This window comes from Grus americana, chromosome 1 (assembly GCF_028858705.1).
Source record: "Grus americana isolate bGruAme1 chromosome 1, bGruAme1.mat, whole genome shotgun sequence".
In the NCBI taxonomy this organism is placed as follows: Eukaryota; Metazoa; Chordata; class Aves; order Gruiformes; family Gruidae; genus Grus; species Grus americana.
Window position 1 is genome coordinate 2,521,246 of NC_072852.1, and position 25,991 is coordinate 2,547,236.

General features: G+C 42.2%; 1 protein-coding gene across 3 annotated transcripts in view; it reads right to left on the reverse strand.

Annotated features, from left to right (window-relative positions):
- Window positions 1-25,991, reverse strand: part of EXOC4 (exocyst complex component 4) — a 404,878-nt gene that overhangs the window by 139,566 nt on the left and 239,321 nt on the right. Inside the window, exon 11 of one of the 3 annotated variants that reach the window (XM_054837596.1) lies at window positions 16,651-16,783. The exons of 1 other annotated variant lie outside the window; for it this stretch is intronic. In XM_054837596.1, the coding sequence (XP_054693571.1) occupies window positions 16,666-16,783 (118 nt within the window). In that variant the 3' untranslated portion in view covers window positions 16,651-16,665. Of the gene's footprint in view, window positions 1-16,650; window positions 16,784-17,296; window positions 17,377-25,991 lie in introns of those variants that run through there. One more of the 3 variants, XM_054837605.1, reaches the window with a different exon arrangement.

Here is a 25,991-nt window from a genome sequence, read left to right on the forward strand (position 1 = left end):
CTTGCAGAAACACGGGTATTTCTGGAGCGTATGGGATATTAATCTCAGAATCCCAGACAAATTACATATTCTGGAATGGTATCCTATCTACATAATTTTTTAGAGAAATCACTCATTTTCTCTGAAGGCTGTACAGTGTACACCTTCCTTTTCCAATCACAGATTACAGCCACCAGAAGAAAATGAAGAGCTGATTATTCCCAGTAACCATACCTAAAAGGCTGGGAAATGACCTTCACTGTAAAGGCAGTCCAATTTTGGAATGAGAAGCTCCAAACCCATAATCCATGAATATTTCTCAATTTAGCCTTCCTTCTCCTTCCCAGAGGTAAAAATTGACAAATGAGAACAGTGTTATTAGAGGACGTTAGGAAAACGCAACAAAAAGTACACGGAAAATAGCTCCTACTATTAAAGTCTTATTGTCATAATCTAAAGGGTCTACGTGATCACCGCCTCAAATAAGTAGATTTTCTCTAACTTTGCTGAAGTGGCTATAACACACATTACCTAGGACAAAATGGGATAACAAACCCACAAACTAGCCGTTCTAACATCGTGCCTTTCCCTCGAGGAAAAACGGAGCCTTTACCTTATGGAAATGCGTGGAATCCATTCCAAACGTGCTTTCTTTACAGAAATGTTCAATACTTTCCCCGATCCACAGGATGGTGTGATGTGCCTTAGCACAGCAGTGCATTTCAGGTGTTTGCAGCTCGATTTCAGAAACGGAATGAAAAATCAGACACAGCCTCCAGGCAGAAAAAGGAAGATCCGATCTATGAAAAATACCAACTCAGGGGATATCGGAAACTCCATTAATCATTAAAGCGTGAAGTTCCCTTGCTCCACATCTCTGTTTGGTGTTTGTAAATACAGTACCTTGCTATAGTTAAAGCTCGATATAAAAAGCAGCTATAGTGCCCCAAGGGCCGATACCGAAGAGCTTGATTTCCTAGATCCAACATACCAGCAACCTCTCAAGTTTAGTGCTTGCTCTGGACGTATGATGACAGACACTATCCTTTTGCATCTCATCTTGCAAAAGAGCCTTGCAAACTCAATTCCCTGTTCTCGAGCCAGAAACTCAGAGATATTTTACAGCTTCCAGAGCTGTGATTTAAACGTATCTCTGTTTCCTTCGGCTTGCTTGAAGATGCTGCATAAAGGATGGTCTCATTGTTATGGGACCAACCCAAGATGTCGGCGACCGAGGTTAAAGTATCTCATCTATGCAGATGCTGGTAGGCAGGACTTTAATTTAGATGTCTATATGTAGAATAAGGCCAAGAGTAAAGCAAGTGAAGGCGCTATAGGTGCTTTACATAGGGTAGTGTGCCCAAAGCCTTCAGGTTAAGGAGCCTCTCTTTAAAAGTTGAGTTGTTTCCATGATAAAATGTTTACGCCATGTCAACGAAAGGAAGGAAAGTAATATTTGGACAAAGCATGAAAAGTAAAAAGACATTTATAAAAATACTATTCCTGAAAGAAGGTTTTAGGTTGGAAAATATAACCAGGAGGTTTAGTCCCAAGAACAGGTAAAAGAATTTACAGTCTCCTTGGGATTTTTTAATTTCTGGAAACTATCAGATAATATCTGCCTTTTTAGTTTGTGTTCTCTGAAAGGAAACATATCTCTGTGCTTCCACTTCACAAAGCCTGTCTTGTGTCGCTTCACTCGTGTATTTCACTTTCTATTTGACTCTTATTATTTATTTATATTCACTCACATATTTCACTTTCTTCCTCTGTCTTGTCTGCTGTTACTAAATCAGCAAAAATCTCTGAGTCTAAACTATTTCCACTCCTTCGCCAAGTACAAGCCATCAGAGCTGAACTCTCCTCAGTGCAAATCAAAGATTCCACACAAAAGCCGAGGACCCACCAAAGCCAATTGGGGTTTTGCAATGGACTCCAGTGGAAGGCTTAAAACTATAAAATCTGGTCTTCACCCCAGTTTTACTCATGTGTAGTGCCACTAGTAGCTGTGATTTTTAACCTGACTTGGAAAAGAAAGAAAATTTCAACCCTCTTGAGAGCTTTGTGAAGCGCCACGGGTAGGTGGGACGTCTACTTTAGCAAGTCAGTCAACTGGCATATGGGCTTTCGATGGCCGTGAGAAGTTTTGACCTGGTTACTACTTGCTCTGGGACTTGTTAGCAGCCACTGCCTCGTGGGGGTAACATTAGCAAGTCTCCACCAAAGAAGTCTTTGTCATCTTTATTTATCTTTTCCTTCATGCTGAAATAGTGAAATATTCTCATCGCCTTTTCCAGGTGGACAACAGAAGCGCAAACAGACTGAGTGGGCGATCTGATGTTTTTCACACAACCTGCATGAGAAAACGTATTGCTGTAAAGCAGAATCCTCTAATGAATCACGTCGCTTTTGGGGAATCAGGTGCACATCTCTGAGATGCTCCTTGTGTGGAAAGGCAACGGTACTGCTTTACGATTGGAAATGATTCCTGAAACAGTGACGCCCAGAGCCATTAACAGGCATTTCCAGCAGTTCTCATTAATGTCACGATTGATTCTTCCACTTCGCTATTTTTTCTCCTGTGATTCTTCAATTTCCATAGTTTTTTCCCCGTGATTTTTCAATTACAGTATCTAACCGTGGACTCGTGCCCTTCATTTTGTATGGAGGAGTAAATCACTTCTTTCTTTAAAATGCTTATTTCCCACTAGATTAACAATGGTGATTATTAAACAGAACAGATGCACTTTAACAGATTTGGAAAAAATGTATCGCTGTTCAACAACGCATTTAAGCACATGGCATGGAAACACTTTGCAATTCTTACTGGTTTTACTACTCTGTTCCCAAGGTATCTCAGTCACAGGCCAGCATTCAAATGAAAGATTAAAAATGCTACAATGGGATGGACATAACCGTGAGCCAAGTTCTGCACTTGCGTTTTTAAAAAAAAAAAAATCTTTCTGTTGATTTTGTGGCATAGTTAAAACTGACTAACTACAATTAGTTAAAATTGAAGAAGAACAGACATGGCTCCTGTGGAATCTGCGGGAAGACCTCAGGAGTGTTTGTATTATCTGCCCAGTTTCATTTCAGTGATTACGAAGACATCGAAGAGCCTTGTTGGCTCACCACACTCATTAATATTCTGCTCCTCTACTGATAAAGTTCTCATTCAACGGCACATTTTCTCTTGAAAAATGCAAAGAAACATTCCTAACCCTTCTTGGGATGCGAATAAATCCTCTCTATCTCGCTACCTAATCCTGGCCATGTTTGTATTTTGCTTTAGAAGAATTATTTCTTCCATCTGCTCCTACCGCATTAGTCTATCGAGTTGCTTCTCTCCTACCGCTTTCCTGAGGTTCTCAACTTAAATACATTAATATACTGTGGTTCAGTGATCCCCCAACACCAAACACATTTTGCAGTATTGATCAGCAGCTCACTGCTCAAATGAGAAACAACCTACAGAAGTCAATGCTGTAAAGATAGAGCAGTAAATCTGCCAGATATACAGAGAGACGATACATATGGGTGTGGGTGGATGTGCGTACACAAACTCTACCCATGTTGCGTAGCATCTAGACATGTAGTCACAGAAACAATTAGATACTTGATTATTAGCTTCCTCATTGAACATGATTAAAGATATTTATGTTATCACTTTCCTTTCAATTTTAGGGACTAAATATAAATGCACAGATCAAAATTAGAGCTAATGGGCTTAGTATTAAAAAACAGATAGGGCCCTGGCTGTATAATATGTTTACAGTACTCTACATTTGAAAAAGTAACTAAGTGCTTGGTAAAAGGTCAGAAGTTCCACTGGGTTACATTTTTCTGGCATGAGAAAGTAGTTTCCTCCCAAAGCCTCACGACAAAAAAGACAAATGTACTTTTTCTTTGTCAGATGGAAAAAGGTCTTGGTGGGTGATAAATAGCAGAGCCATCCAATTTTGTAATCCAGTAAGAAAAAATATACATCTTTCTGCTGAAGTACAAATCAAACCAGCTTTTCCTTTCTTTGCTTAATCACCAATTAAAAATATAATATATTATGTTAAGTTTTAGTTAGTCTAAATTGAATTTCATTCACATTAAAGAATGCAACCTATCATTTGACAGAAATGGAGCAACTATTCTTTCAGAAAGCACACAAAATCAGTAATTTAATTTAACTAGAAAGTGTGCGGCTTCTCTGAAAAGAATTACACTGTTGATTGTGTTAAGCAAATAATAATTAACGCAAGTACATACAGCTCTAATTAGCAAGGAATTTAATTAAACAAATATGCCAATATAACAAGATGCATAACAAAGTAATTGTACTATGTCTTGCCAACGTAGTCTTTACTACTTCAAAGTTTTTACACGGTGATTATAAAGCAATTTTGAACAACTGGGTACACAAGAGCAGCAAACCAGGCTCTACGCAGCCCCGCCGAAATGCACTGAATGTCAGAAATTATTGCACCATCTGCTGAATTCCCTGCGTCACTCCATCACCGTGCCTATTTTCTATGACCTGGAAGAGACGTACACGAAAACTTTTAACGGTGCTGGCTTTCAGGATTACAAAGGAGAATTCCCGTTTCCCTACATCAACAAAACACAACAGCCAAACTTGCCATCGCTGATATCTTCTTCTGACAGCCTGGAAAATGTTAAGTCATATCAAGACACAGGGCTAGAGAACAGCTGACATTGGAGGATCATCCAGTTCAATCCCTGCCCAAACAGGGACAGCCAGAGCAGGTTGCCCAAGACCATGTCCAGTTGGGTTTTGGGTATCTTCAAGTATGGAGACTCCACAACCTCCCTGGGCAACCTGCTCCAGTGTTTGACACCCTCACAGTAAAAAAACCCTTTCCTTATGTTGAAGTGGAATGTCCTGTACTTCAATTCACCGATACTTTCAGGTCTGCAGGTACAAAGACTATAGTACCATGCCTGGAGCAACTTGGATTTTCCCAGCGTTTTCCCTCTGACAGACAAGTAAGCCTGAAAAGTTTGTATGAAAAAGGATTCTACAATCCTTCTTCCAACACAGCGTGGCTGACGTGATGCTCTTCTCCAGGTACTAGTAGTGTTTTACCTAAAAGTCTCTTGAACCATCCCACAATCCTTTGATTCCCCCACAGTTCCCCCACAAAGACTAACCATCACGATCCACTGGAAGTGGTTTATTCCACAAGAAATAACAGAATTTCTTTCAAAACCTACCTCTAATTTTGCTAGATTAAATATTCACAAATCCTTGGAGTCAAGAACAGGTTTTTCAATGACCTCAGTATCTTTTAGATCAAAGTTGGCAAGTGCCTACCCTTACCCTACTACCCAGCTCGCTCTCCACTCCCATCCAGACCAGGGTTTTCAGTGTAACAACCATTGCCTTTTGTGAAGAGCAAGATGATGGTCAAAATTGATCAGCATACTCTGAAACAAAGTTCTTCTGCCCATGGAATGAACTTCAGTGAGTTTAGCATCACCAGTAGGTCACTGCGAGTCTGAAGAAAGATGCTTTCCACTCCAAACATTCACTTCTATTTGGGTGGACACCTTGGCCATCAACACAGGCACAGCTTCTCCACAACGGAGAAAAAATCCTAGGGTAGTAAAATCCCATTTTCTCCACACCAGTTTCATCCTCAATTTTTAAAAGCATGGTACAGAGCTACAGGGTTTTAATTTTTCTCCTAAATTATTTCTCCAAGCTACATCAGAAGAAAAAGGATTTTTGCCTCTGTCCCCCCTTAAGTATTTCCAGCCGCAGTACAGCCATTTTTAATCAGTAACAACAGAAAATTGAGGGGAAAAAGAATACGAGGAAACTATATGCTTTGCAGAGCTCTTTATGACCTAGGAAGTAGGGAAGAGTCATGGGCATCTTTGAAACAAATATGCAATACCCAGACTGCAGCGGTTAATATCTTTTATGAGCCTGTTCCAAAAGCTGCAGCAGAAGTAGTATTATACAGCCTAATTAAATCAATTCATCTGTGTAACTTTGCAATCGTTGGACTTTTTCCAGAAGGGCTCCTTGGAGCATCTTTTGTTCATTCTCTGTCTCTTCCTAAATTTCTGAGGTAAACAACAACAACAACAACAACAAAAACGCTGATTTCTTTCCTGACACTCTACGATCGGGGAGGCTGAAGCCCCAAAGGATTTTTTCTTAATGTTAAACTCTCTGCTTATCAATCCCATTCTCAGCCTAAAGCTGAACGCCACTATTCTGCACTTCATTATTTCTTAATTTATTATTAGTATTACCCTAGTGCCTGGAGGCTTTGAAGTACGCTGATTTAGTGGTGGTTTTTTTCTTTTTTTTTTTTTTTCTTGATCATAAACTGAAAGATCAGGCTTCCTATTGGCATAAAATTCACTGAACAAGGACCCTAGAAACTTGGCGTGTAATTTGGTACTGCAGGCACCAGGTTTTTCTCAAGGTGCTAGTGGAGTTTTACCATGACAGGATGTTTTCTATTACCATGTGTCACAATGTAAGCACTTGCTTGTCAAAGATATTGACATCTGCAGCAAGAAAACTGCTGCTACTTACTTTTTAACTTGTTTTTCATATTTTGATTGCCACACCTATCATGTCAGCATCTATCTTTGCGATTAAAGGAAGCGGAGAATCTGTAGGCAATTTAATGAAATGTAAAAAGCTGCTGACATTAAGGGCTACTGTACATGACTATAAGCGTGCTGAGTTACAACACACCAGAGAACTGAAGCAAGAGATAGACACACTTATCTGAAAGCCAAAGACTCTGGAAATTGCTGGTTTAGTTGTGTTGCGTGTTACGTCTACGGAATCCCAATAAGGCTGGGTCTTAACACACTTCATCACCGGGAAACAATGCTGCTCCTAGGGACTCTGGTCTTAAGGTGCTAAAATACAGAAACGTTACTGCGAGGCACGTTGAGGTATGAATTCACAGCATCACCTACTGCTTGGTCATTGGCAACGTATATTTAGAGCCACGCAAACTTAATTCTCCGTGGCAATGAGGTCAGCTGCCACACACTTACCAATGAGTACAAGCAGATGAGCTCATATATTCCAAGTTCGTACTCCACTATACTAAGCCGCCCACGCTCATACAACTAGGGGAAAAGAGAAATAGTAGTATTTCATAGAATCATGGAATGGTTTGGGTCGGAAGGGACCTTTAAAGGTCATCTGGTCCAACCCCCTGCCATGGGCAGGGACATCTTCAGCTACATCAAATTGCTCAGAGCCATGTCCAGCCTGGCCCGGAGTGTTTCCATGGATGGGGCATCCACAACCTCTCTGGGCAACCTGTGCTAGTGTCTCACCACCCTTGTCACAAAAAGTTTATTCCTTATATCTAGTCTGAATCCACCCTCTTTTAGCTTAAGGCCATTCCCCCTTGACCTATCACTCCATGCCCTTGTCAACAGTCCCTCTCCAGCTTTCCCGTAGGCCCCTGGAAGGCTTGTAGGGACTGGAAGGGGCTCTAAGGTCTCCCCACAGCCTTCTCTTCTCCAGGCTGAACAACCCCAACTCTCTCAGCCTGTCTTCATAGGAGAGGTGCTCCAGCCCTCTGACCATTTCTCTGGCCCTCCTCTGGCCCTGCTCCAACAGCTCCATGTCTTTTGCTGGATTAAAGTTGGTAAAAGAAACCTACAATAGAAAAAACCTCCAAACAAATAAACAAACCCCTCAATTTAGATCTCCAAAGTCCCATCTCATAACAAGACCATCCTTTCCATGTGATGCTCTTGTATCTTTACAACTAGACCCAGTCACTGAATATGGATATCTCATAACCCACATACTCAAGTCACGGTCTTCTTTTAATCCTCAGAATTTGATAGTGAAGCATATTTCAAAAGCAAAAAAACCCAAACAAACAAACCAAAACCAAAAAGGGCTGAGCTGTGACAGAGAGTTTCTGATGAAGGAAAGTTTAAAGGAATTTGGTCTGGGGGAATAAAGGAAGTCTCGCAAATAAACCCCCTAAAGAAATGAGGTACTAAAAAAGAGAGAAAGGTTTCATTTTATGGTGTATGCAGACCTTCTCAATAGCAGAAATTGGTTTGACAATATAAACGCAGGTGCAGCTATTTAATCAATGTTGATAGGGAAACTTCTCCAATTAAAGTAAAATAGCGGCAGAAATATAATAGAAAACTCCTTTATCCTTTTTCAGCTCCACCTGATATGATATTAGAAAGTCCAAGTAGGCTATTTAGCATTAACATTAGACCAAGATTCAACGTCTATCCAATCTGATGGAAATATAACCTTTGGAAGGGTTTTCTTTCCCCCACCTTAATCCTATCCTGTAGAGCTTACAAGGCTAAGCAGAACTTAAGATCGTTACACAGAACAAGATTTATTCAAAAACACATACTGAATCGATATTCAAAATAAAAGAGTTTGGCTCGGGCACAGGTTCAGATGGACCCTAACTTCAATTTTGTTGACTGTGTTGAAAAATTCTGACACATACCCCAACGCTGGAGAGCGTTTTGCACGTTTGGGGCACTACAAACAGTAATGGCAACCTATGTGCGGAGAGGGGTTTCTCTATCCAGTTCTTGGCCTGGAGTTGTCCTCTCCAGGTTCTGGCTGGAGACTGGAGACTGCCGCTTGCAGAGATCCATCCCCTCCACGCCAGCCTTGCGTTCGCTAACAGAAGCCAGCGGACCTTTTTTTTTTTTGACTCTGCTCCTGTAGAAGAGGTTTCCACTCCTGTTAATAGCTGCTCCTCCGCACCTTTTTTGAAGATGGGTAATTGGAATCGGTCACAGTTATCACAGGGAAAGTTTCAAGTGCGTCCAATGTTATCAGTATTAACACTTCTAATTAATGCTTCATTAATTTCCTAATGAAAATGTTTCCGAGATGACATTTGCCTTCTCACAGCTGTACCACGCTGGCAGCTCAGTGTCACCTTCTCTGACACACGCCACATCTTCCTCCTCCTCCGTGGTTTCCACCTGGCGAGCCCTGAGCCGCATCTTTCATAACAGCCTTTTCCTCTCGCTTTTCCTTCCTTCAAAGCCACCGCAAGAAATTTTGAACTGCTTAAGCAGAGCAATAAAATGTTATTACGTTCAATAACTTACAACAGAATCAAATCTTTTCTCTGAAACAATCTAATTCTCATGCCAGGATCCACCACCTTTCCTGGGAAACCACGATATATTGGATGAAAGACCAACCTCCGCCGCACTAAACCATGACGTTAACGCTTGCTTATCCTCTTGCTCACACCAGGAGGAATCTCTGATAGGCAATTTAACACAGGTATGTTCAGGGAAATGCACAAAAGATTTCTGGGAAAGGATTTAGCCTTTTGTTTTACCTATTGTAAGTAAACGGATGATCACAGAATGGGAAAAGTGGCTTTTTCCTCTGGATAAAGCACGGTTTCTGGAGGGATGCAATACACGTGATCAGAGGAAAACCAGCTACACCGGTGTGAAAGGTTTCGTGTAATAGATTAGCAAAAACCCTAATGCATTATAAACACACAGCAACGCAGTTTACTGCTCAACTTGCACAACAGTTTTTAACAGAAGCATGGAGAGAAACATTCTCAAGTAAGTGAAATAGTGGTGTGATGGATAAAATAGAAATGCCTTAACTTTTGTAGTATTTCACTATTAATAGTCTCGCTAAATAAGATCTGACTAGGATGTTGTAAGCACAATGGAAATTTGCAGGAAATTTTGCTTAACAAGCATGGTGACATCTAAAAAGCTATGCTAATGCACGCAATTACACCGGTACCTACTTTCAGTGACCCAAGTCCTTACCTGGGTGGGACAGAGAGTCCATTTGCAATCTCTCCTGCATCTCCTCTTCATTTCGAGGAAATTATCACCCAGTGCCTTTGCAAGGTGCAATGGAGTGCGGTACCGCGCTGCACAGAGCCTTTAACCACGATCGTAAAGCATGTTAAAGAACAGCAAGTGTATTATATAGCACCAGAAGGCAGTTTCTTTTTATGTTCTCTTTAGAAAGTGGCAAACCATCCTGCAGGCTTTGGGTGACCCATTTTCAACAGACAGCTCTGAGACATCGATAGGTTTTTAGAAGACATGGTCCCAAGCTGAGTGCCTTGCTAAGAAAGAAGAGGCAGGCTGAAGGGAACGGGTCGTGCCCAAAGTCACGTAGCGTCTTGGAAGTGCCGGCGCTGTGTCAACCCTCCTCTTCCAGCACCCTTACCCATGCCATGGTTTGAAGACAATAAAAAGCATTTAAACTCCACTCTACCTATCGATGTCAGGAGGGGAGAGAGGGAAGAAGTCAGGCTTTACAATCAGGTAACAACCACGGTCATCTCAAGGCGTATACGGAAAATCATGCCAGAAGGATGTGGCCAACACTTGGCCACTGAATCCAACTTCCGCACTGGCCTCATCCCAGTGCTGTAGACCTAGACATGACTATTTCCAGTGTTACAGGCCAAAAAGCATTTCCCCGCCCACTGTTCCTATACAGGCGGTCAAGAAAAGGGCAACCCAGATGTCCATGGCATACTCTGCCCGTGCCAGACACCCATCCCTTCTGCATGGGGTGATGGAAGAGTTAACAGCCAAGACCGAAAAGATCACAGACATCTGCTTTATAAAGCGCAACGCAAAGAATCGGGACGTTTCCCTCATCGTGCAATTAATGAGGATGGCAAATGGCATCCAGGCGGATCAGAGGCTGGAAAGCCGCAGCCTATTCGAGGGCTCTTGTTTGCTTGGGTCTTTCACCCTCGCTGCATCCCAGATACTTCGCTAATTGGAGCTGCGTATTTCCAGCATGTGTTTTCAACTGTAATTTGGTGCAGCTGTTTCATACTGTAACTACAATCTGAAATGATTTAATTATAACGTGCAAGTATCAGGAACAGCAGTGAAATTACAAATAACGACCATACAAATGCTAATAAACGCCACTTTGTTGGGATGGAGAGAAGCAAGAAAATACTTCACGGGAGCAATTAAAGGGGTTTTTGTAAGTAGGAAAATGAGCTGGCCTTCAAAACATTTTGATGGTTTCATTTGCAGGTGAAGCAAAGGTCTGTTGAACAATTGTTGGGGGGAGAAAAAGCATATCTCATGGCAAAGTTGCAAGAAGACGTTCATGTGTGGGGAAAAATGCAAACAAATGAGCACAAATAAATCATCGCTGCACAACAGTATCAGGTTCAGCACATTTTTAACAGCTTCAAATACAGGCAGGCCCCTTTGAAATGCAAGACGTTGCAGGAACTCAGTATTTCCTGCAAGCACCAAGGGCAGATTTTACAAACGACTGTGAAGCCCTCTGGCCTCCTGAAGCCTGGCTCTGCTTTTGTTCAGGTCCAATCCGTCCTTTAATTCCCCTTCAGTTACTCCCACTGAAATATCGGCAGCATCTCAGAGCAGAGCGATCCCCATCCCACGTAAATCCGGTACCTTCCGTCACTCTGTGTTCCCACCAGATTTCTACAGCCCCAGCAGGAATAAAACCTGAGGCGTTACAGATGCTGTGGCGCTTTTACAGAGAAGCAGCAAGAAGCTGTATCCTGCACAAAATCTGAGTTAACTGCGGTTTGTGTGATGAGTATTTCCCTTGCTATTTCAAGACAGTACGACAGGCTCCAGCACTTGCCCTGGGCGGTTTGCATGATGGGCTGAACAGGGAGAAGATGCCGCCTGGAAGAAATGACATTCCAGCCCACCTACCTACAACTTTTCAGCTATTGTCTGGTTTTGGACATTTATTTCCAAAGCACTTACAGAACCTTCAGCGGAAGAGCAATCTACAAAATGTATTACAGCATTTACCATAGGGTGTATTATACAAAGGCTTGGGCTGGCATTTAATCACAATATTCTCTGTGCCTTGAAAAGCCGATGCACAGGATCTCCTTTAGCTTTTCTGATGGCATCACTCCTCCTTCGCCTCCATGGAGAAAAGGTGAGTCTCCCCCGGTAAATGTGACAAAGTATGCGTGCAGGGGGGAAGAAGTTCACCCTCGATAAATACATTCTGAAATCCCAAGTTTTGTTATTGCCGTGCGCGACTCCAGTAAAAGCCCTCATTGTGTGTGATTTGCAAAATGGTCTAATACAAATGTATAGATGAGATTCAGTTGGCTTCCTTGAGCCGGAAAGGTAAACACAACAAGGGGACAACACTTGCACAAACCTCTTTACACATCAAAGGGGAAACACCGGAGACGAGCTGAAAAGGCCTTCATCTATGTCCTCACTAACGTAAAGACCACAAGAAAGCTGCGGTCGAGTACGTCCACTAAATAAAGAGGGAAACTGCAGGATCTTGAGGTGGGCTTTGAAACCTAATTTGCATCAAATAGCCACTCCAAAGGGAGGAAAATGTTGAAAGGCTGTAATAAAGACAAAGAGTCTACATTAGCATTACGCCATTTTGAAGCGAATGCCCCATCGTGCCCTTCCCCTGCGTGGGTCCCGCTCGCAGATCTATTTGGGTGTGCACGAACAAGACTCCTTTTGGTAGAAACCAACCTGTAAGATTCGCACCAAACGAACTCAGGCAGCTAATGAGAACTTCAGGGACTGAACCGCTGCTTGGTCCTTCAGACATCCACAAAGCAAAACTATGAGGTAGGAAAGATTAATGTATGAGACCAGGTTAAATAGTCCAGAACAAAGTTCTCAAACCACACGCAGTATAGCAGCAGGGGCCTTAGCACCAAATGCTTTAATCTACGGATCTATCCAAATTAATCTTAATTCCTTGTGGGAACTGAGATGGATAGTCTCACTCAGAAAAGCAAAGGGAATTAATGAGTTCTGCCTTGAAGATCTTTAACGATGGCTAAGAGTGTGCTCTCATTTCATTTTCTCCTTCTGTGACTGCGTAATTGAGGACTTAGCCCAGGAACTCCAAACCTTTACCTGAAGTAAGATTTACCTCCAGATTCAGACACCTTAATTTATGTGTCTACGTATGAGCTAGAAGGTCTGCTCAGTTGCCAAGACCTGGGCAACTAGTCATACTTGAGATGCCCTCAGATATCTTAGCTTTGGCCTCCAGATCGCGCTCTAGATGGACACAGGTCTTCTGTAGGTCCTACACCACGTCTGCTGGTCCATGGGGACGTATACCTGCTAGGACTGGGAGAACAATATAGTATTTCCCAGAGGAAGGAGCATGCCATCTGCAGTCTAACTTCTGATTCATCTTTTATCTTACTGAGATAAACTTGTGTCATTTCATTGGGTGTCTATCATGTGTGTTCTCAAAAACATACAGAGATAAGACAAAACTATAGCACTCCTCTGCCTCTAGAAGCAATGACTCCAGGCAGAGCAACACAGAAGAAAACCCCTTAAAGACATCGAGTGTTTAAAACTAACTCCAGAAAGCAGATAATTTCCTAATGAGCGGCATTCATCACCTTAAGGGGTTGTAAAGAAACATTCAGGTACCTGGAAGGAAGTTTGCTTGGAGAGATCCAAAGTAGCTTCCAAAACAACTAGGGGAGACATGCCTCATCAGGTCTCCATACCTGCAAATCATCACCATCACCAGCTGAAATACTTTACAAGTCTCTAACATATGATAATTCTATCAAAGGCAAGATAACTAAAAAATATTATGACCTAGACTGATCATTGGAAATGATGGTTGACCTGTTCTATCATCTTAAAACCAGCAGTGCTCACCCACCGCGAGGAAGCCAGGGTAAGTCTTGCTTCACTGCAGTCCATCTCCAAAGACAAAACTGAAGTTTTTTTTCATAAATGCACATCCCTTTAAACAAATTCACAGACTGAGGCCCTTAGTGACCATTACTACCATCTATCCTGACCTTCCATGTACTCAGGCCACAATATTTTCCCAGAAGTTGAATTAAGCTTACCTTGTTAAAAGATAGCTGTAACTAATGTAACTCAACATGACCCGATGATGTGCACTCGCAACCTGGAAATCCAACTGTATCCTGGGCTGCGTAACAACAACCATGACCAGCAGGTCGAAGGAGATGATTCTCTCCCTCTACTCCCCTCTGGTGAGACCCCCCTGCAGTGCTGCGTCCAGCTCTGGGGTCCCCAGGACAAGAAGGACATGGAGCTGTTGGAGCGAGTCCAGAGGAGGCCACGGAGATGATCCCAGGGCTGGAGCACCTCTGCTATAGAGACAGGCTGAGAGAGTTGGGGTTGTTCAGCCTGGAGAAGAGAAGGCTCCGGGGAGACCTTAGAGCCCCTTCCAGTCCCTGAAGGGGCTACGGGAAAGCTGGAGAGGGACTGGTGACAAGGGCAGGGAGTGACAGGACAAGGGGGAATGGCCTGAAGCTTACATGTCCAATATATCTAACGTGATTAAGTTCATCAAGGTTGTCATTATCTGCAAGACTGCCAGAGATGCCAGAAAATAACCATGTAGAAGCATGTTGTTCCCAGAGCACTACTAAATCCTACCAGGAGTAGAAGGGATCCTCCAAGGCTGGTAAATCTAGTCCCAGCTATTCATAATACAACAATTTATAATATTTATAAATTCCGTATTTAAACCAGATATTCATTCAGGTAGATCTGGCAGATCTACACGTATTCACTAAATCACTAGGGAAAATGTTTTCTGAGTAGTTTCTGTATCTCAAACCTCTTGCACCTTCAAGTGTCCTACCTGAAAGCCTGTCTCTCATGAAGCAAACTCAGACAAACTTTCCTTTCTTAGGACAAAATCTGATGTTGCCTTTTATTCCGGTTCTAAAATGGACCGATGCCAACTGGTCTTGGCAACAGCACTGGGCAACAAGTGACTTTTCCAGAGAATGACCTTTGAACTCATGCCGCATGGTCAACAGCAAATAAAGATGATCTTAAAGGGAATTGGGAGAAACTTTTAGGATCTTGAGATCAGTAGTCGTAATACTAAAAAATATTGACCTAAAAATATAATAGTATAATAATATAATAATAATATACTGACCTAAAATATAATATAATACTAAAAATATTTCTTCGTATGGCTCATCTAGGCCACCAATACCCAAGTATTTGTCAACTTTTGTCTTAAAATGTATATATTAAACTATAAGGTTAGGCAGAGGGGACCATCTTTTTCCCTTCATTAGAAAAGCATCTACACACATCGAGGCTTGACTGATTATTAAGGCTTCCAGATTCCAGCGTAAATTAAAAGGAGAAAATTGAGGGATGCAATTATGTGAAAATCTTACAAATCACATTGAGCAGCTCTAACATCTTGAATGCCACCTTTGAAGCGTTCAGTCTGTTAATGGTCTATGCCTTGGCTAGTGTAGCAGGAGGGTGAAAGGGGGCTACTCCTTGGATACAGTCATTACAATTCAGTGATTTCACCTCCTTTCCCATGAATCCGCAGAGTAACGAGACTGACAGTAAGCAGGGAAGCCTGGGTCACCACCATATGGCAGCACGGTAAGAACAGCCCACCAGAATGTGGAAATTTGAGATTTTAAAAAGCTGCCTTGAATCTTGAGAAATGACAAAAAGCTTCTGTACATTTGGAAAAAGAAAAAAAAAACCAACAAAACCCAACAACTTAGATTTCTCCACAAAGAGCCAAGCTCTGACAGCTCTCTGGGGGCTTTTGCAGGTCCTAGTGCTTTTACAGCTGTGTCTACCAGTACTCCTCACTAACACTTTCAAATTAATTCCAACACTTCCCACAGGAAAAACAGAACTTTTGGAAACAGGGGTAGAAGAGAGTGTGATAGATTCAGCTATTAAAAAAAAAAAAAAATTAAATCCTGCTCCTTTCTCCTTTTTTTTAATGGCTCTGGTAAGCTCGCTGGTGGGTAAGAACGTGCTGCTTGGGGCCAAACCAGAATTATGTGGGACCCATTCCAGTCCCTCTGGATGCAGGAATAATATAGAAGAGACACAGGCTCCATTTCCATGGCTTTGAGATGATGCGGGGCAAGGATGAAAAGGGCTCAGCACCCCTTTTAAATTAGTTCAGGTATCAGTCTGCTCCTCTCCAGCACGACGTTGCTCTTACAACGCAGCTTGTTTGGAAAATGAGATTCATGGGACACGAGACTCTTTTTTGAACTCTGGAGTAACAAGTCAATTTATGTAGAAGTGAAGAGAGTTCAGGATAATGAAATACAGGTTTTTTTTCTCTCCGTGACTACAAAGGTGTGTGTTTAAGGTAGAAAGCCTTAGCAGTCTCACCAGGGAAGGAGCTCTAAGGGCCTTTCACGCACTGAAGCCAGAAGCAACGATGTGGTCTCTAGACAGAGGACGGAGAAAACGCCCGGCAGACAGGAGGATCCCAGGTTTCACACCACGTTAAAACATTGACTACCTGTTGCGCAGTGAAGCCAGTGCGGGTACAAAGCCTCTCCAACGCTTCACCGAAGATGAAACAGATCTTTTTCAGGAGAGATCAGTGTGACGCTCTGAGACATCTTTTATTCGCACAAAAGGGCTTTCCCTTGGGTGCACACATCGGTACGTACACATGACACATGTTCAGTTTGTGCTATTTTTACTGTAAGTAATCATCAGGTCTAAATACAGCCACAGCAGGGCTTGGGGGACGTTTTCCCCCCTTTAATAATCAGTTCAACATGACCATGGCATGGTCTTCAAGCCATCCAGAGTCTTCCTCCTTATATGTTCAGTGCTCGCTCTCATGTGATGCAGGATCTGGGTGCGAAAGGTTGCACTTGCGGTTTTTCCCCCTTACACAGGGCATCCTCGCTGTGGTCTGACCCCAGCCCTGCTCTCTGCCATCTCAGACAACCTCTGCTGATGCAGCGACAGAGATCTCAGGCCCTTCTCCATCACGATGGATTCAAGCCTGCTTGAGCAAAGGGAGTTATCAGCCAACAACAGAAAAAGCCGTGGCATGATTTTAATGAAGGGATGGCTGATTATTCCGTGCTGAAGCACACGGGTTTATGCATTTATTTCCTTCCACCCACAGCCCAACCAGCAGTGCTATCACCAGAAACCCTGTTCTGGACAAGCCGTAAGTCCCCCCCTTCACTTCTGGATATCAGAGTATGACCGTAGGAAGTGTCCTCAGAAATATACGGCTGTGACAAAGCCAAGCAGAAGAGAGCAACACATTCCTCAAAACTTTTTGTCTTCTTCCAGATGGGACATCTCCCCAGAGCTCTTCCGGGCAATGCAAGCCCCTGGGTTACTGCCAGGGGAGCAAATGTTACAGGGCATGAAAACAAGGACAAACAGGTAAGAGAGAACGGCACAGCTGCTAGCTGGCACCATCTGAAAATCAAGACTATTCTTTCCCTGTCTCCCTGTGAAGCCCCCTTCATGTGCTGAAACAAAAAGCACTAATTTGACTTCCTGCTTGGCTTTGTTGAATTTTGACATGTCCTCAGTCAAGCGGGATCCCCTCCTTCAATCAGACACCATTTTCTTGAGACGCTAGAAAAGGAGGAAGCAAAAGTAATTATTGAAAACTCATAAGCAGCAGCTTTAGCCTAATTACCATGACTCCTTTTTAATTTTTTTTATTGATTGCCTCCCGTGAATACACAAGTATTGACTGAACTTGCAGAGTCTTGCGCTGCTGTGATAAGAACAGCAGTCAGTGGAAAACAAAATGCAATTAGGTGACCCAATCTCCTGCTGAACATTTGGGATTAGAAAGAAAGAAAGAAAGAAAGAAAGAAAGAAAGAAGGAAAAATAAAGCCTGGAAAACACACACATTTGTGTCTCCCACAGTCTGCCACAGACTTGCTCTCTGTGCTTGGGAGCAATGTCCTTGTCAGGAGAAAGTGTTTTATTTCCTACATTGCCAACACGGTTGTATTTAATTCCATACTGCCAGGGCTTGACCCAAAGCCCAAGTCTAGATGACCTACGAGCTTCAATGACCTTCAGATGGGGGGACTGGCCATCTCCCACTTCCACACCTAGCAAAGTCGCCCTTGAAAGGTTGCAACCACCACAATGCCTTGCTCCACAGAGTCCTTAGAAGCCAGCCAACCAACTTAAAACACAAACAAAATCCCCAACCAGTTATCTTGCAAAACCACAGCTCTGAACTCAGCAGTTCTCCTCTACGTGCAATACATCACATGCATTGTAACATGTTCCTATTCGTTGTGCTGTTTAATTTCTTCGCTGGCCGCCTTGGCACTATGGATTCCCATATTAATCCAGATCCATCCAAAATATGTTGTGTCCAAATGAATTTTTAGAGAGGGGCTTTTGTTTGTTTGTTTTGTTGCTTTTTTCCACCCCCTGGATCTACCTAGTTCTTTGACCTGCTCGATTTCACCTCAACCACTAAACCAAAATGAAACTCATTCTTGTTTTCAGATGTTGAATGTCCCTCTAGTTGGGTTCTGCCCTTACCACCAAGTAATTTTTAAAAAGCTGCTGCTATTGGAACAACTTAGTGAGTAATTTTTATCACCCTCATTCAGTGGAAAAAACCTCTTTATTCCATAGCAGCATCTGCAAGTACAACAGAAAAAAGAAATTATATCCTGACCCCCGAGATTCATATGCTTTCAAACAGACAAGGCAACTTCCATTAGGCTTACATTGATAAGCGCTGTTTTGACGTGGCTAGGGATTGCAGGAATTGATTTCTTCGTTTTTTTCAGATATGATAAGCATAAGTAGTGGAGAAGAACTACTGAGTTAGCAGATACCGCTCTCTTCATCACTCTTCCATTCCTGATAGTAATGATTTTTTTAAAGCAAATAAACCATACATGAATTCTTAGCATTTAAAACTAATGTTATGTTTCGAACTCAGACCACCAATAGAGCTACTTTGGCTTCTAAACCATGTGGCTCCTTGACTACACATTATTCAAAAATAGTCTTGACAGCAGGTCAAAGAAAAAGATGAGATTTTCATATTTTCTAAGCCCTTCAGTTAATGTGAATTCTATTAATTTATAAAGTACTGTTACAAGCAAAACAATGGTTCTCTACAATTAATTTTGATTGCAGCCATATAAAATACTATTACGAAAAATTCATTGACATCCCCAAATAAACTGAGTTCATATCTGAAGGTTCTCTTATTTCTCTCTTCTTCTCTGGCAGCCTAAGCATGACATCAACAACCAGCGAAATGAAAACATTCATCAATGCGACTCTGGTCAGAGAATGATGAAAAACAATGGAGATTCAACAATTTCATTTCCATGGGACAGAAACTGCACATTGCCGCTGAGCAGACCGCTGGTGGATGGATGTACTAAGCACACCCCAAAGACTGGTGCAGGCCAAGGAACGATCTTGGCAATGTTAAAGAAATGAGATATAGGTAAGGTTCCCACCACTCAAGAATGACTTCGAGCCAATTAAAGAGAGTTCCCAGTGTGCTTCAAGGAAGACTTTCATGCTTTCATTCTGGGTTAGGATTCTGCTAATCAGTTCTGGGGTATGACCAATGAAAAAAGAGAGAGGGAAAAAAAAAAATCGCCCTTCATTAACTTAGTGTCTCATCTTTTTACCCCTGCAGTCAAAATGAACTGGAGATACCTGCACCCTTGGATAAAGCCAGAAGTTAAAGCCAGAACTGTGCATGGAGCGTACCAATTGCACACATCGGCAGAAAGGCCAGTAAATTATTACCAAGTAAAGTCCATCCAAAGACCTCATTTAAGAGGTGCCAGTTGTTGATTAATCCCACTGGAAGATTCAATCAATAAAATGCCCTCCTCTCACCTAACACAATAACGACCACAGAAGATGCAAGTTGGTTCAGTCTCTTCTTTCTCTGGAAACCTGCAAGTGACCTGTAAGGATGGATGGAGAATTGGGAAAGGGTTTCAAGGACTGTCTGAGCAGCTGATGGGACTTGTCCTGGAACCACAGTTCACCTAATAAAAAAGTGAATAAATAAAAATACTGTCCTTCTTCCACCTCCCTCCCCACACGCTCATCTTCAATCAACCAAAGGGAGAGAGTCACCAGCACCTGGTAAATGCTTTGGATAAAAATCCATATATTGAATTCTGAGAAATGAAATAAAATGTGAACTCTGACAGAACATCGATTATGGGGTTTGCAAAATAGCCCTTTCTTATTTTTACATTTCAAAAGTTGTTAACTTTGGCAGTTTCCAAGATCAGATGGAACTGCATTTCAATATCTCATTCCAGCCTCTTAGAGTCACATTTAGTGAATGAATGCAAAACCTCCTCGGTGGAAGGAGGGAATACCCTCAATACAGCAAGACGGGGAGCCACCTCAGGGTCTGACTGCCTTTACTTTAAAATAACGATCCTAAACTACCAAAAATACACACACTCATATATCCAGGTTCCTCTATTACATACATGCATCTGCACTGCAGCCACTCTTCATGAAAACAGAAATTTACTCCACTTCCACATTAGTTTTTTCTCTTTCAAATAACAGAATTCTCTTTCTTCTGCCATGGGGCAAAAGCAGTCCAAAACGCTGTTACATCACTGAAGGAAAAAAAAAGCGCGTAATTTTTAATAATTAAGGGCTGATTTTAACTGAGCCTACTCGTTTTAAGCAACAAGACTTGTCCATCGGAACATTAATGACAGAGAACAGTCTGGGTATGGAAACAGCAGTGAAAAACTCCCATGGTGGCCACCAGTTAAATGCCACCGAATGTAATACCTTCCCAGACTTATTCTACTGTTTTTCTATTCTTTTTTTTTTTAATATAAACCCCCCCCAGAATAATGAGAAACAACATCTGGCCTGGCCCAAACAGCTATGTGCTCACTGTTGGGTTGCTAAACCAGGTCAGAAAAGGACAATGAATCCAACCACTTTAGGTCGTCTTAGGTCCCAACCACCACCACGTATCACCCGAGACTCTGAGTGCCTATTAACGAAGCAAAGATCCTCATTTATAATTACCATTCCTACAACACCTAATCCTCTCATCCAAAGCATAAGTGGTAACATCAAGTTTCCACATACTATCAACACCTCCTGCAGAGTTATTCAAGAAAATACAGTGTTTTGTGTTACAGAATAAATTAGCCTTTTCCCCCAGTTCAGCGTTCAGGGATGGGGACACAGCACGGGACGGCAGGTAGACGGTGGGGATGGTACGGGTCAAATAAACTACTTCACTTTTCCAGATGAACAAATGTTAATGAGATATAGACAACAAACAAAATAGTATTAAGATGCTTTTAATACATTATTCCCAACTGGTTTTTTTCAGGGGGAGAAATCAGCAGGTGTAGTGAGATATTTAAATAATGTATGTAGGGGTAATTAACAGGTGCAATGGGCTATCCAGGATTAATCAGAGATATTAAATGCATGGGATGGGATGGGATGGGATGGGATGGGATGGGATGGGATGGGATGGGTTGTCAGCGCTTATAACTTTTCACTAAATTCAGCTCTAAGCAATATAGCTTCACAATAAAACACACTTCTACGATGAAAAAATATTCTTCCAAGAAGATTTTCCCCTCTGTTTCACAAAATATTGACCTGCTCCTTCTGGTCATAAAACCAAACTAAAATTAAATTTAACTCAAGTATTAACTTCTTTTTTTTTTTTTTTTTTAGTGAAACTGGACAAGGAAAGTGGACAGTCAATTTAAGACTTTCTGTCTGCAAAAAAATCCCCAGCACTTATACACAAGCTCAATACAAACAATTTCACCCTCTGCAAATATGCTGTAAAATGAAGTACTATGGTTGTTTCACAATCCGCCACAAAGATGAGAATTTGTGTTAGCTGAGCAAACACAACTGCACGCCGTCGAAACTACAGGCACAGCTAAAGTAAAGAGCATGTCGATGCTGGAACTCAGGCAGAGTTTTCATATGTTGCTCTTGCTGAAAGTATAAGGGGCATTTTAGTTCAAAAAAGTGAATTTTGCCAGCATTTCTAATTGGAAAGACAGAATCACTAATATCCAAGTATTTCTAAATGCTAAATAGAGATAACCAATTAGCATTGGTTCAGAGGGAATGATTTGCCATTTGCATCATACCAGATACATTTTTAAGCCATCTTCCATCCCAAGTGATGAGTAGACCCAGTTCTCCCCCACTGGCGTCCTTAAGAGAAGCAGCCAGTGGTGCATGGGATGGAGAGAGACGTTTTGCTGAAGCACGGCAGGCTAGAAAAATGTTTTTATTTCTCCATACTGCTTTTCCGACAAAAATACCATTGTGGGATGGGTTTTTAGTCAAGAGAGCTACAGATATTCCCTTGCTCAGTCTAACGTTGAAGGATTGTTTATGTTATCCTTGAGGGCTCCTTACAGAAACATTCTGTCTTTAACTCTCCCTAGCAAATCGCTTGCGGCAAGAGAAGTAGCTGCCATCGTATGCTGGTCTTGGGCTTCTGTCCCTGGAAGGAAGGTTTAGGTATCAGGAATGCAAAGACCATCTTCATCTTTATGGTGGTTTTGTTTTGCTGTCTTGGTCTGGTTTTCAGAACTCCACAATCCTACGGCCAATGCAGCTAGATTTGGACTTACTTTTTTTATAAATGGTCTTAAAGGAAGTGAAACAGATTGGATATTAGGAAAAATTTCTTCACCGAAAGGGTTGTCAAGCACTGGAACAGGCTGCCCAGGGAAGTGGTGGAGTCACCATCCCTGGAGGTATTCAAAAGCCGTGTAGATGTGGTGCTTAGGGACATGGTTTAGGTTTGTGGTGGGACTCGATGAAGGTCTTCTCCAACCTAAATGATTCTATGATTCTATGACTTTGTTGTTAAAATTTTTGAAGATGCTCCATATGCCCCAATTGTGGGACTTCACTATGAAATACGAAATAATGGGAATAATGGTAATGATAAAAGGACTGCAGCACAGGCAGAGGTTGACTGACCGGAGTTTCCACACCAGACTTCCAAGCCCTAAATTAAGCCTCAGAAATGCTATATAGCAATTTAACACATCTAGTGAATGTGCCTGTTTGTGCACTAGAGTGCTTGCCCAGTTGCGTGGTACCAAATTCTTACTCTCCCACACAATTTATTTTCCTCAGGTGATATTAAATTAAATAAATGACTGTTAAATAACAGCTACAGAATAAAAATGCAACTTGTCCTGTACATCCTCCCTTTTCCAAAACCTACAACGCAAATTCCACAATAAGAGCATGACAGGTCTTCCCACATCCCCTTGGTTCTTGAAATTAATTTGGAAGAAATCTTTGAAACTAGACAAAAGATAAAGACAAAGGGAACGAATCTCTTGTGCTTGTATACCCAAATCCGCTTGCATGTGAGCACACGTACTGTATCCCTGTTGGAACAAACCTGGGGCTGATGATTTTTGGGCAAAAAGGAATGAATTGCTTCTCCTTGCAGTAAGGTCTGCAAACTGTTATCTAAAGATTTACTGAAGCTTTGCCCTCTCTGCTGCGCCCCCCTTCCTGAATCTCAAACAATACATTTTTAATGTAACGTTTAAGGGTTTGATGAAAAAGTTATAAGTATTGACTTTTGCTCCGGCTCATTCCCACTCAGCATTGCTTTGCTGATGAACAAGAAATGTGGTTCTTGAGCGTACTTCAGAACGAGCTATTTGGGGACCTCCCAAAACCATGGAAAAGAGAAACAGTAGAAGATCTCAATGACCAGTCTAAGGTGCAGTGGAGGACAGGTGGTAGGAGCCTTGATTTCCAGCTCTGCTACTTCCAACTCTCTATTTCCAGTTCCAGTTGCATTTGCATGCTGCTCTTTCCTTTTTTTTTTGCAATCCTACAGCAAGGGGCACAGTTGACTGAAGAAGTACAGTGGTTTTGTGACAGAAAACCAGTTGATTAGTAAACATAAAGAGAAGAAACAACTTGTTCCCTATAACCCACCAAAGCAGGCTGCCTGAAGCTCTTGGATCCCTCGGTGCACACTGGACATCTTTCATGCAACAAAATCATAGAATTGTAGAATGGTTTGAATTGGAAGGGACCTTTGAAGATCATCTAGTTCCAACTCCCCTGCCATGGGCAAGGACACCCTCCACTAGCCCAGGTCGCCCAAAGCCCCATCCAACCTGACCTTTCAATGTTGGGGCAACCACAGTTTCTCTGGGCAACCTGTGCCAGCGTCTCACCACCCTCATCATAAAACAGCTCCTCCATATGTCCAGTCTAAACCTTCCCTCTCTCAGTTTAAATCCAATCTCCCTTGTCCTGTCACTCCCTGCCCTTGTCACCAGTCCCTCTCCAGCTTTCCTGTAGCCCCTTCAGGGACTGGAAGGGGCTCTAAGGTCTCCCCGGAGCCTTCTCTTCTCCAGGCTGAACAACCCCAACTCTCTCAGCCTGTCTCCACAGGAGAGGTGCTCCAGCCCTGGGATCATCTCCGTGGCCTCCTCTGGACTCGCTCCAACAGCTCCATGTCCTTCTTGTCCTGGGGACCCCAGAGCTGGACGCAGCACTGCAGGTATTCTCACAAGAGTAGAGTAGAGGGGGAGAATGGTAACACATGCATTCATAAACTAATTATTAATCACTATTAACATCATTGCTAAAATAACATTTGGTTTAAAGCTGCTGCTCGAGAAGAAAGTAACCTTCGACTCTGGGAAATATTAAAAATAGAGCAATCTGCAAGGAGATAGATGATGATTGACAGAGGGAGAGGCAAAGAGCAATGCTTAAATAATATATGTAAACCTGTAATTCAGCCTGACAGAAATTCATTTTTCTTGCTATGACACACAGATGTAATCCAATCAATGAGACAGTCTCCGTGGCAAAGCCATTATTTAAACAAAGCTAGCTTGGCTTAAAAATGCAATAATTTGGGACAATTTAGGACTGTGATATTATGCGCCATTTTGCATTGTGCTGTGCTGAGGGAGCTTACATTGATCTTGAAATAAAAAGCCAGCAACATTTTTATAGGTCATAGATTTCCCCCTTTCTCTTTGACTCCAGAATCCCCACATGCGTTAAACAGTCCAGCAGCTATCACCTCTGCTTACTGCACTGGGTTTATTATCAATAAAAGGCGAATAGAAGAGCCTTCTTAAAAGGCAGACTAGCAATAAGAACACATAACTACTTAAATGCAGCTTGAACAATAGTGCTTTCTCCCTTTTGAAATAAGCATCCTTTTTTTTCCCCCCCAAAATATATTTGATTGCTGCCTCCAAACACATTACCAAAGCTATACAAAACAGCAGAGTACATGGGAGAAAAACTATTTCTTGAGTCAGCGGATGGAATTGTACTTAAAGCACAGAACAGGGAGTTGGGAAACTTTGGTTCAGCTCCTGCTTCCATCCATAAAGCACCAGGGCTACTCCTGAATTAAAGATCAGCAGATGCTCATTCTATTTGCTAGATCAAGGCCAGAGGAGTGCAGAGCACTACAGGATCAATCCCTTAATATTCCAGGATCTTCATTCCCCATCTGTAAAATGGGAGTAATCATCCTTCTCTCCTCTCGCCCCTCGTTTGCCCTGTTTAGTTACATTATGCCCTCTTTTATTCCATCGATGCACTGCTGGGTGCCTGGCTGAGGCTGAAGGACCGATTCGTTACCATAAGGCACGTAACAAACAGCAATATTGCGCCAGCTGGATAATCTAATGTGCTTTCTTCACCTCTGGCTTTTGTAGTTTCCCTAATGAGAGAAAGCACGGAATTATCTCAATTTAACAGATGTTGCTCTGCCACCTACCACTGGTTAAACTGCCTAAATACGACGGTGACTGTGCAATAAGTAGACAGAACTGGAGGCTATTCCAATACAGCTCTAAAAATGCAATCTGATGTCAAATTTCCGACTAAAGCAAAAAGACTAACTTTTTTCTTGATTTACAATGGAATTTCAGCACTGCAGTTTCAATTGTAAGAAAGATGAATTGTCTCTACAGATGCCGTTTGACTCTAAACGTCTCCGGAAAGACAGCACGCGCTTGCTGAGAGCTAATCATTGCAAGGTGAAATCCATTTCTCATATGCTACTTTGTTTTCGGAGATTAAAATCGAAGTCCTGGGGGTTTATTGCTCTGTGAATCAGCAATTGCAAACGCAGTGCAAAACAACGCCAACCCAAAATATGACAGCTCTGAAGCAACTATAATCCAGAAGGGATTTG